Consider the following 12694-nt stretch of genomic DNA (forward strand, 5'->3'; position numbering starts at 1 on the left):
CATTGCCTTTGACTCTAGTGTCTGCAGTGGAGACGTGCGGTTGGTAAATCACCTGTGTGACTGATGGTGGGGTTGTGCAAGTGTGGTTGGATCCCTCTCTCTACGGGACTCTGTGGTGGGCCATGTCCTCCTCACCTGGTTGCCGTTACTCACACTGAGGGCGGCTGTTCAACAAACAGGGCTGGTGCTCATGGGTGCTGTAGACCTGTAGACCCTGCAGCTCCACATGGACAGACACTGGGCACACACCCACACGACACACAAACCGACAGACGACATTGGCACGTGCACACATGTAGGAAAAAAATACACAAAGGACATCATTGATAAGATTTGAAAGTTTTTATTTTTCTAATGTAATTTTTTTATTGGAACTTCTTACTGTAAGATGTCATACAGTCCATACATGTATGGGTATATATTTTTAACAGGTTTATGTTTTTCATACAAAAACAAAGTCACAGAGTTACAGTACAATGACAAGCGCTTGAATCCTCGCAGACATGTCTTTCAATGCAACTTTCATTTGCTCTTGATAAATGACAATCCGTTGGCAAACCAGTGACAATTCGTTTGTGTTTTTCTTCAGTCAGAAAGAGTTTATCATTTGTGCGTTCTTTTGTCTGTCCTCTCGTGTCTGTGCACATTCAGATTTGACACCTATACCCTCCAGAAGCAGTGGCAGTCTGGTAAAAGCAGACAGAGCATCTGAGAGCAGAACTGAGTACCCAGGTGCAGTCTGTGATAACGCAAATCTCCAGCATTTGCTCTAACAAACAACGGATATCCAGGCACCTATTTAATAGATAACGGTTAAGTTTATTTCAGAACAAGACAAATCTACAGTGAACTCAATGACGGGCCCCATCCCCTCCCCTCCCGCCCCCACGAGGTGCAGATAGGAAGAACAGAGTCCGACAATCCACCTACTACACAACAGAAAAAGCTTGGTCATTAAACTTGTGCTGATGGGGAAGAACACAGAAGGGGTTGAAAGTCCTGGTGGATCTCGAGCCCTGTAAGGAAAGGGGGGGTGGGGAACGGACGGACGGGACAGGACAGGACAGGAAGGGAGGAGAGAGGGGTCGGGGGTGGAAGGGGACGGTTTTACAGCAGCATTAAAGCTGGGGATACTGGGGGGGTGAGTGTGTATTTAACAGGTGGATGAAGGTCGCAGGACACGACCGGGGGGGTGAATTCTGCTCCTCTGATGCAGGAGGTCAAACCTGTGAAAGTCACAAATCAGTTGAGTTTAGTGCAGATGTGTGAACAGCTGGGTCGTCCTCCTTCTAAAAGCAGCAGCAGAAGAAAAAAGGTTAATTTGAAATGTGCAGGTCGGCCACAATCTGCACGTCCCAAATAAACCTAGAGGAAAACTGTGGGAATGAAACGGGGCAATTTACAGACAGTACACTAGAGGAGTTATTAACAGATACAAGAAATCCACCCCCCCACCCACCACGCATTATTACAAGCCCAGTAGTCTTTTTCCTCGGTTACTTTGTACATTCTTTGCTAAAGCTGAACACCAGACTAAATAAAATCTGCTGTTAATTCATTTGACTAATTGAAGGCACATGATTCAATATCGCAGCAACCAGTTTCTTCTAATATAAATAAATAACAAAAATAAATACATGCATACATAAAGAGAGTCACTTCAGGGAACGGTTCCTCAAATGGAGAAAAGGCTCTGGTCTCTCTGCTAAAGCATCTCAAGTGATGCAAAATCCTCGAGAATGACTCGGTGGAAGATAGTATGGTTTAGTCATGTTCAACGAAAGGTTGATACTTTTCCTATAAGGCCAGTAATTAATGTAACACACTTTGCTTCAAACAGTATCAAAAGGCAAACCCTCAGTCTGAACCTGTGTAGGAATTTGTATTACATGACCCCAGATACACAATAATGATTCCTTACATTAGGTAAGAAATTGCACTTATTAAAGCTACAAAAAGGTTCAATATGAACCTGTTTTAAACATAAGCACATGCTTATGATGGTCACCTTACCCTGTAATGTAACATTACTATAATGCAACATTATTGTAAGACCTCCTTCAAATATCTGCACAGCCTCATTTTAAACCCATAGGATTGATAGATGGCTCTGAACTAATTTAATGCTTTTATCCCATACAAAAGATACAAAACATAAACAAAGGAAAAAGTATCCCTTTCATCAAAATAAATAAAATTAGAAACATTATCAAGCTATTTTATTATTTTTTCCACCCCTTCAAAATAATTAAAATAAATACCAACTCCAATGAGCGAGAAACCCACGTGGAGACACAGAACAAGCACATTGACAGCCTGATACTCAGCTGTGACCTGGAGGCACATCAGGGAAACTGCAGATCCCCTCTGAGCAGTGGTTTATAATGAGTATGTGAAGCCATATTGTTACAGGTTTGCAATGAAAAGACAGTGATTGGCAGACAGGACACCAGTCAGCCAGCTGGGCAGAATCAAAAGAAAAGCACGACCAAGACGATACGAAAACCTTATGGGTTTAAGTTTTACAATATCATCAGTTCTGCACCGATGGACTTGGATAGAGAGATGTCTAATGATGAGAGAGTGAGGGCATCTATTCTGAGATTAACTATATGAATATACGCATGTATAAAATACCCTATTCTATCAGTTCAGAGGGAGGGGAATATCTAAATACGTTTTTCTTCCCGTTTCTTAATCCAATAAACCAAAGGAAAAAAAAGGGAATAATGATTTTAACACGACCACTGAAAAAGAGGCGTCAATTCAAAGCCTTCAGAAATGCCAGACTTTAGAAAAAGGCACTGATGCAATAAATATACAATTAAATTCCTGTTTGAAAAGTATTACAATTATGAACAATTACATTTATTTTGTTGTTAACCTATGCAGTAAACATGCCATTCAATTTCACAACCAAATAAAATCGAATTCCCGAATGACAATATATTCGAAATATAAAACTCTAAAATTCTGCAGTTTTACTTTGAGACAAAAACTACTATTTACAGTGTATTTAAGCTGGGATGCAAATAATAATAAATAAATAAAATATACTGCACTATACGAGTAATAAAACTACTAAAAACTGGTAATAAATGGAGTCCACTGTGGCCATGATTTCCATCTTGACAAGCTATAGCAAATTGGTCACTTTCGAACAGAATAGAGCAGAATGCGGGAGAGAGGAAAGTGACACTCAAGTGAGACCAGCTGGACTGACGGCTGAGCGACAAAGCAAGAGAATTTAGATCAACCTTTGAACGTACAAAACACACAAAACCACACAAACGAAAACAAAATATAAATGAAAGAAAAATGGAAGAAAACAAACTAAAGGAAAGGGTATTTGGCTCCACATACTCCGATTCAAGTCTGTCCCTCATTTCATATCTTCAAATACAAATAATACACTGGTAACATGTACTTATGGACGCATCATCTTTATAAAAGGTTGTTTGTTTTACTTGATACATACAACAACAAGAACTTCTACGGAGAATAAATGTCAAATGCACATGAAAATCAAAAGTCCAGAACAATAATGCAGAGACTAAATGTCCTACGTCAATGAGACTCCAATGTGGTTTGTACATTATTTACATGAGACACAATAATACTGATAATGGTTGCCCCTGCACCTCCAACAACAAAACACTGAGCTTGGGTTGGGCGGTAGTGTGTATTTGAACGGCAGGAATATGAATGCATTAGAGGGCCTTTTCCGTCAACTGATTAATCCTTGCTCATAGACGTGAATGGTTTTCATCACACCCGCCCGACAACGTGGCCGCGGCACTCGGTTAGGTGTTTCTGACTTTTGAAGGAGAAACTGAACATCGTGCTTCTCCTCTGAAAACCACTGACTGGGCTGCAATGTAATGCTTAATTATGTTTTGTAAAGACAGTATGCTTTCACAGGAAAAGAACAACTAAACGATCACCACAGACAGACCCAAAATGTAGCTTTTTTCTGCCCTTCATGCACCCTCTCTCATTGGCAAACAAATACACCCCTACCCCCCCGACTCCCCTTTGACTCGCACGGCCCCATTACCTTCAACTTCCAAACCTCTTCAGATGTACGAGTGATTAAATTGAGATCTGCTTCCTCTCTGCCCCACCAATGAACGTCCGCATCATGGAACATCAGTTCCCACTGCTCCAGGAACGGCTTCAGGTTCAGTCCACCTGACACGTATGCCAGCATTTTTTCGACAAGTGTCTCATGCCAGTACCAGGAAGTTGAACAATGCTTTAAACTAGACCGGAAGCAGGCAACATTAGCCCTTTCTACAACACCACACACCCATCTTACACACGTGTGTATAGGATTGAGCATGTAACGCTTTAAATTAACAAAACACGTACAACTTCCCGATTCAACCGCAGAGCAACTTAGTCACACTTTGACCATTTAAAGTTTCTGCCATGACAACAGTGCCAATTCTAGAACAATTGCTGTCCTTCCAGCCCATCACTCTAGAACTTTGATCACTGAAGGGGTTCTAGAGCAGTCAGGACACAGTCGTTCAATGGGATGGATGGGAAAATAAATAAAATCACAGGTATCCCTGTTCTAGAGAGGAGAGGCAATGACAACAGCTTTGATCGAAAGACAAAATACACACACTAAAACCTACATGCTCACATCGGTTACAACTTCCCCAATCAGTCGAGATGCGTTTTTCTACGGGACATGGCACTATTGATAGGGTTTACCTTAATGTGCATTGCATCCTAAATTTCTGCAACATCCACCACCAGCTGACCACTTAGCCTATCTTGCACTGTGAAGAGCTCATGAAGATTAAGGGGATGCCCTCACAGAAAAGCAACTGTGGATGCAACAAATATAGCCCACTGGCCTGGAGGAGTTTAGACATCTTAAAACTAAGAACTTGCCCTTGAAGTTACTTCTAGAAGCATCTGAAAGAGACGCTGTCCTGAGTTACCTCCAAGACATTTTTAAAACAGCCAGGGAGTAAAACTGAACTAACCCTTTAACACAATAGGCTGCAGATCAATTTTGCAAACACCTCCCTGTGTAAACACAGACGAAGGTGCAGACAGTAGAGCCAGATCCTCCCACAGACTCAATGAAAGAGAGAAGGGGTGAAAACACTGTTAAAGGCGTTGTAAGGTACACAAACCACCAGCAAGACTTGTTAAGGTTAAGCATCTAGATCCTAACTTGATTACTTCTGTAATTGTGCATCTATCAGTGCTCTGAGAAATTGCTTCCCTTTTTCGGATGTAATGTCCACAGGTACTCTGAGGAGAGAGGGCTGACATGACCAGGATATGGTTTACAGGTTTCCAAGCAGACCGAAAAAAGGCCAAACTGTTATAACTGAACTCTCATGAAGATGAGGCTGTTTGAGAGGATTTCTCCTCCCTTGTGTATTGCGATGTGTCAATTAGGATCAAGCCATATCCTTTGTGTCTGATTTAACCCTACTGGTTAAAAATGGAGACCTGTTACTAGAGACATACTACTAAATTTGTATTGGGGTGGAGGGTGGGGGTTAAAATAATAGGGATGAGTTTCATTTAAAATAAATAAATTCGGACTCTTAAATACAAAGGCCTGAGCAGAAATCATAATGGAATTCAACTGGAAAAAAAAAAAAACCACAAATGTAAAAATAAATTTAAAACTGAATGGTGGACTGCAAGCCAATTTAAAACTCTCCCACTTCGACAGCCATGTCTACACATGCATCGGGATTAATTTTATCTTGAGAGGGAGTAAAACAAATAAAAATATTAAAGAGGTCTCCACTATAAAAGCAATGGCCTTTGCAGTTCTTGTGCCGGTCAGGTTGTGGAATGTGCTTTGAGAAATTAAAATGGATATAAAAGCTTGTAGTAACGGGGGACAGGACCTGCGATCAAATTGTGGCCGTCTCTGGTGCTCGAACCCCTCTTGCCTGGACTACACCCGTTCCCAGGAGCTCTAAGTTCTGTAGTTCAAAGGATTGTTCCTTTCGTTTTCTGTCCTTGTTGTCGTTGCCAGCTGAGCTCAAGAATGAAGGCTTTTAAACCTCGTCATGAGCCATGACACCCCGAGTCACAACAGGATGTGACCCTTCTTCCTTCCTGCTTCAGCCCCGCCCCTTCCACATGAGAGGAGCGCCACTGAAGTGTGGCAGTCTGATCCTGCACTGTGCCTGTGGCTATGCATAATGGGAGGGTCCTACTTCTGTTTTAGTCTGGATGTGCAGAAAGCAAGCAGTTTGGGGTTCAGCGAGACTTACGAGGCTTCGTTTAGGTAATTGAAAGGGCTTTAGTGTCCTGGACACAGGTAAGCAATACAGAAGATAGGCACGGTCACAATTAAGTTGAGAGGGTAAGAAGAGACTACTACAGCCGAACGCTAATGTCCATTTGACAAAATACGAGAAAACTGCAGACTTAATGAGTTTCATTCAGATCAGAAACAGAAACTTCACAGAATTCCTGTGGAGCTACAGAACTCAAAACTATTCATAATCATAATTAAAAAGATCAATTCATGACCTTTACTTCTCATGAAAACATCCCTTGGCACGAACCATAGCTTAGAAAGGCAAAAATGTATGTGGAACATACTCTGAAAGCTTACAGTGCAGGTCTGTGGAATACAATGTATAATTTGTTCCCGAAGAATTCTGAAAATAACAATCAATACTCCCAACTCTGAGAAGGCATACTGTCTTTTTAAAACCCCGGTTTCTGTGTTCTGATTGCAATGAAACATGAGGAGTTATTCAAGTTAAGTTCCTAAGCATTATTTAAACCAAAAAATACTGGCCTACACATCCATTTCACTCCACAAGGGGGTGCCATTTACTAGGAATTCTCAGACAGATCTTTATTCTAGAACCATCACATGTTGCAAAGCAAAATGCAGGATGTGACCGTTTTAGTGGGGGGTGCGCATACACAACGCTGCCATCTACAGGGGCTGAGTGGAGCTGCGATCAGTGACATCGGTTTAAAATGCAAGCCATATTCTTGTGTCCTGCATTTAGGCAGTAAGCAGCACCAAAAAATGGTTAAAGTATCATAAAAAATTGGTTTTCTTCAAACAGTATTAAATGTTACCATCTTTCCATGAAGTCTACCTATAGTGACATCTCCCAGTGTCAAGCCCAACTGTCTTAATGAAAAGCTAGACTGAAGATTGTAAAGTTTTCTACCTACTAAGGAGTTTAAAAAAAAAAAAAAAAAACAATTGAGAGATGAGAGCAACCATTATCGAGTGTTATCGACATTATTAATGTCTGTGGCGCGACAAAACAAAGCTTCACTAGCGTCCCCCGCACCGTCACCGCCGCGGAGCGAGCACTACACTTCTGCACAAGGTTGGGTTTTGATTGTGGTGGCGCCGGGACCCGAGTCACCCAGCACCCCGAGCTGACAGGATGGGGAAAGGGTCGGCGAGAGTCTTCCGTTATCGTCTGTCCCGTGGGAAGCCGTCCGTTCCCTTTGTTCCTCAGGGCCGAGGTCGCGGAGAAGCCCGATTGTGGTGCGCGCCTTTGTCTATCCGTGTTGTGGGAGCAGGTGGAAATCTCCCCGTAACCCCAGAGCCGGCGCCGCTCCGCCGCTTCCTCTGCACCCCCCGCCCGACTCTCGCCATCAGTCGTCGATCAGGGACACATTTATGTGTGACAAATCTATCATGTGCCTGCAGGGATGGGCAAAGCAAGGGGGTTGTTTTTAAGAATGAGCAAAATGGTTGATTTTGCGTTACAAAATCATAATAAACTTTTACAGCCGCGGGACATCGAATGTATCAGTTGGTTTTGGGGAAAGAGGTAAAAGGCCGGCGAGGCATACCTGTGGAATCTCTGCTGGAAGCTGGAGGCATGCTGAGGGTTGCAGTACTTCGCCACGGCTTTTCGCTGTTGCGGCTGCATTTCGAACATCTGCCGAGAGCAAAAGGAAAACAAGGAGGTCAGACTGCGGTCATCTTTGGAGACGGGAGGAGGTGCTGGATGTCAGGAGAAGGCACGAAAAAGTCACGAATATTCGAAGGGATGTTAGTATGCGAATACTTCTGAGAGTAGTCAATCTGCATGGATTTTTTTTTTTTTTTTTTTTTTTTTTTTAACTATATTGGTAAAACCTTATTACCGGTAACTAAAATGAAATATGGTGATGCTAGAATAGACAAATTTCTAGATGACAACAAAAACAAAAGGCACTGAGAGTGCGTGCGTCCGAGCTGTGTGCCCAGAGATGTGCAGCTGCCTGTGAAACCAACGTGATTTTGACCCCATTCACACTGAAATGCCGGCAAATTGCTGGCAACGTTTGCCTGCTTTTTTCCCCATTGCCCCCCATTCACACTGGGTTTGAATGCTGGAAAATTGCCAGCTAGGATGCATTCACACAGAAAACGGAGATTGCCGGCAACAGCACTGTGGCCATGGGGACGAGACACTACAGAAGCCTGTGGATCTGGAGAGCAGACCCGGACCAGCACTCTGGACGTGTCTGTACAAGTTCGATCATTTCCCCGTTTAAAGATATGGCAGTAGCAGTCAAATACTCCGAAATGGATATTTAGCATTGCATTATTGTATATTTTTATATAGGCAATACAATCACCATTCGGCAGCGCAACGCAGATTATAATATTCACAAATATAGTAGCTTATTGTTGTGTTCTGTATAACTGCATACAGTGTGTTTAGATAGACAGTGGGATGTGGTCAATATTCAGACTGTTGTCATGCAATTATGAAAACGTGCGCAGATCTGACCAGCAAAGCAATTCATTCTGCACAGTGTGAACGCACCCGTGTATTATTTGGTTGTATCAGAAGTAGTGAAATGTGTTAGACTACATGTAGTATTGCCGTCATTACTATTTATTTATTGGCAGTTTCTCGTTACGGTCACAAGTTCTTGGTCAACAGTTGCTTAACCTTGTCGTGTTGTGTGCGACAAATCTATCATTTGCCTGCACAATTGTGAGTAGACAATGCACTGGGTACATTTTCACAGAGGCATTCATCATGAAAAATACATCTATTAAGCTTGCCGTTTTGAAAAATGACAAACCAAACACTATAACAGATCAATAATAAAAATGAGATTCAAGACATGTAGCTGGAGGCAGAAAAATAAGTAAATGCATTTAGGGATCCAAGTTATGTCAGATTTATTTAACATCATGACTAATTTAAGGTGGTTTTGGGCTGGTTACAGTACAGTACAGTACAGTACACAGTAGTCAGGAAAACAAAGGTCCAAAGTAGGAATGGTTAAAACACAGAATTAACTGAAACACTTTACAATTGTAATCCAGTCATGCCACATCATCTCCGGTCATGACATTCACCTACATGTAAACCCAACCCAATGACGTGTAAATGGTTGGCATGTCCAAGCTGTAAACACAAACTCCCATGGTGTGAGGAAAACATTAATCAAAGGGCTGATGAGGTAAGGTTAGTGCATTTAAATGACTGTAATTACATGTCACTGGGGCTAATTGAAACCGAACACAGCTCTGGTGTTAAAAGGGACAGCAATTAATTGCAGCCACTTACCACCACCAGTGCTGAACTGGCTGTAAAAAAAAACATTGTCTGAAATAGTTTGTCATTAAAAAACAGGCTGAGACAAGAAATTCACTGAACTCTGCTCTTGCACTAGGCAAGGGAAACTCAGGGTTACCATGTGGGCATCTGACCCAAGATCTAGTTCTGTGGCGGGAAGTCACAACCTTCAACAAACTCCAGACGCAGAGCAAGGGTACGGCACGTGACATGCGACAGCGGGGCTTGGACCCGCTTCAACCTGCTCTGGTCAACTGGGTCAAGTGCTGCTCTGAACACGCACTGGAGCCAGGAGCCACCAGCTGGTCCACAAACGGAGGACTCCTGCCCTCTGAGGTAGAGGAAGGCTCACACTAATTATCTTCACAAGTAACATCGAGTAAAATGACATCGGGAGAAATGGAGGAGGCTGGCGAATTTTGTTTTGTTCTGACCAAACTAACATTTGTGTACCACCACCTTTAGATGATTTTAATGACTGATTTAAATTGCTCTCGATGTTTGTAGAGGCAACTTAAACTTTACACACAGATTATAGATTTGATTTATACCCGTTAGTGAAAAAGTCTGTTCTTTCAATCCTAAAGCTTACTATTCAACTAGGTATTTTAAATGTGACTGTAGTAAAAAAAAGTATAAAAATGTGGTATGAGGATTCCATATCTAAATGTCTGAAAGGAATTCTAAAAACGCTCAGATATGATCTAGCAACAAAAAATATTTATTTTTCAAGAAAATGTCTTACAAAGTAATATGGGGTAACCAGACATCTTTAATAAATAAAGCACAGGTTAACAATGTAAAGTAAATGCAGCTTCCCCATTTGAAAACAAACAGAACCACGATAGTTGAAAAACAAACCCACATTAAAGGCATTTCCAAGACCTCTGGATCACTAATTATGAGCCATCTTACAATCTGCATTTACATATCCATACAATCAAACAAACCTCAGCTTAAGAATGTGGGAAAAATAAACTAAACTGCAAACCCCAGGGTTTGGCAAAGACGCTTGCACCGCAACATAACCAACATGTCAGCGATTATATTTTAAGCATCTTGGAAATGTGGCAAAACCTTAATTAACATAACTTGCCTGCACGTTTTACACTTTAATTCTCCTGGCAGATTCATGAACGTTCCCGTCTTAAGTTACTTAAGTTATGTTACACATATACTTTCAGTGCACCAGCTTCTGTAAAGCCCCCAAAAATAAAGGAAAACAAAACCAACTGAACCAAAACCAACTGACCTTCTTGTTAAAGGTGTATTCAGGTCTCTTTCAATGGCTACAAAAATCTAAACTGACCATATGGCTTTAATTTCCACTTGAGCTGAAAACAAATTTAAAGTTTAAAGTGCAACAGTGGGGCATTATTGAAACATGCAAGAAACAGACTGGGAAGTGCCTGGACTGTGGAGGCTCACAGCTACAGCAGGAAATGGGATTTAACCCGCATGTGATGCATTTTCTTGACAACTAGTGAGGTAGTGCTATGTATCTGTTGTCACGGAGGATGGTGCGAGTCCCCACCGTACGGGACTCGTAAATCCCATCGCTAAACTGACAACTGAAATTCCGCCGTGTTGAGCCATGACACACCGACTGGCACACTGGAACACCGGAATCTGCCGTATGAAACGGGGCATCACACAGATGGGTGCATCGTTCTCCGTGACACTTTTACACACGAGGAGAGTCTTCTTGGCTTTGGGATTAGTAACTGATGCTCACAACAAGGCTAGGCTTCCTCCCCTCAGCTGCATCAGCAAACTCCCTCCAGGGCGCCCCACTCCTGTGATGGCCAATTCAGAAGGGCTCGTTATAGAAACTACAATTTCATCCACCGCTTACATTCACTTGTATGGGTTTAATGACATTGAATGCGTCTAGGCCTTAGTGAGGCCCCTGAAAGATGCCTGTGCCCTGTTTCCTCACTGAGAGGGAAGTGAACTGCTACTGGGAGCTTCAACTTCACACAACTAGCCTCCTGTTAAAGACAGTCAGGCAATATTCAGTTATATTGTCTTAAAATGGGCAACAAAGATTCACAGTTCACCAGTCTAGCTCTCTTTTCTTGGTTGGATCCAGTTGGATTTAAAGGTGTTGCCATAAAATCCTGTGTTTATGTTTACAGAACATATCAGATAGGCCATATTGATCTTTGCCACATTAATCTTTCCTCCTGATCGATGGCAGTTACACACAAATGGAAGATGTCAGCATCTTCAACAGGAAACTACTAATTTCTTAATTTGCCCTGAAACACTTACATTATAGCGTCCTGTCCTCGCTCTTCAAAATTACTGTGCTAAGAGGAAAAGACATGATATAGATCGTTACCTTTTTATTTTGTTATCAAAAATTCAAAGATGACATGTAAATGAGGTGCTCCAACTGAATAGGTCTCAGTACTACAGGGTATGTGTTAGTGAAAACAATTACATTTAAAAACCTGTGAATAACAGTCTAAGTGTGACTGCAACATTAGCACCTTTTCGCTTGTTTATGTCTCAAAAACACTAAGAAAACATGACCCCATTGGAGGTAATTGCTGGGTTTAAGCAGATTCAGATCGCAGTTAATTGCATCAGGAGCTTATCTATGGGATGCAATTAATATCAATAGATTCTCCTATGCTTTTCTGCTGAGTGTTGCGGTCTTACTTCAACCAGCCCTAAAAGATCTTTCAAACCCTGAGCTTTTATGGTTTTGGCAACTGCATTGAAGTGGTTCAAACCCTCGACATCCTCATCCAAACCAAAACATTAGTCAACGACACTGTCCTGAAACTTCAGTAACCGACAGTGCATCGCTGAAAAGGGTTCAGCCCTCACCTGACCGGGGTGGCTTATTGTTACTCGGCTGAGGTTTTAAATTGGTCTCTTGAAACGGACGTCATTGTTTTATTTGGCAAAAAAATTGTCTGATTTAAAAAGAGGCGAAAGAACCAGTATGTCCTAGAGAGTGAGGGGAGGGGGGCAATAAATAGGTTTCTAATTGAGCGAAAGGATACAGAAAAGTGTAGCACAAGAAGTACATGACAAAATTATGCAACTGTTTCAATCGCACAAAATGTTACTAAATGGAAATGTGTTTGTAAATAGCGTCCTGCTCACTGCCTCCCATTGTAATTAAG

At 41.9% G+C, this 12694-nt stretch overlaps 1 protein-coding gene across 2 annotated transcripts in view; it reads right to left on the reverse strand.

Annotated features, from left to right (window-relative positions):
- Positions 1–327: 327 nt before the first annotated feature.
- rbm33a (RNA binding motif protein 33a) overlaps positions 328–12694 on the reverse strand; it is a 42908-nt gene continuing 30541 nt past the window's right edge. For both annotated transcript variants that reach the window (XM_066688139.1, XM_066688131.1), the window contains exons 18-19: positions 7825–7913; positions 328–7672 (exon numbers count right to left, since the gene is read on the reverse strand). In XM_066688139.1, coding sequence (XP_066544236.1) covers positions 7624–7672; positions 7825–7913 — 138 coding nt within the window. In that variant the 3' untranslated portion in view covers positions 328–7623. The remainder of the gene's footprint in view (positions 7673–7824; positions 7914–12694) is intronic.

Source organism: Amia ocellicauda, chromosome 2 (assembly GCF_036373705.1).
Source record: "Amia ocellicauda isolate fAmiCal2 chromosome 2, fAmiCal2.hap1, whole genome shotgun sequence".
NCBI classification, from domain to species: Eukaryota; Metazoa; Chordata; class Actinopteri; order Amiiformes; family Amiidae; genus Amia; species Amia ocellicauda.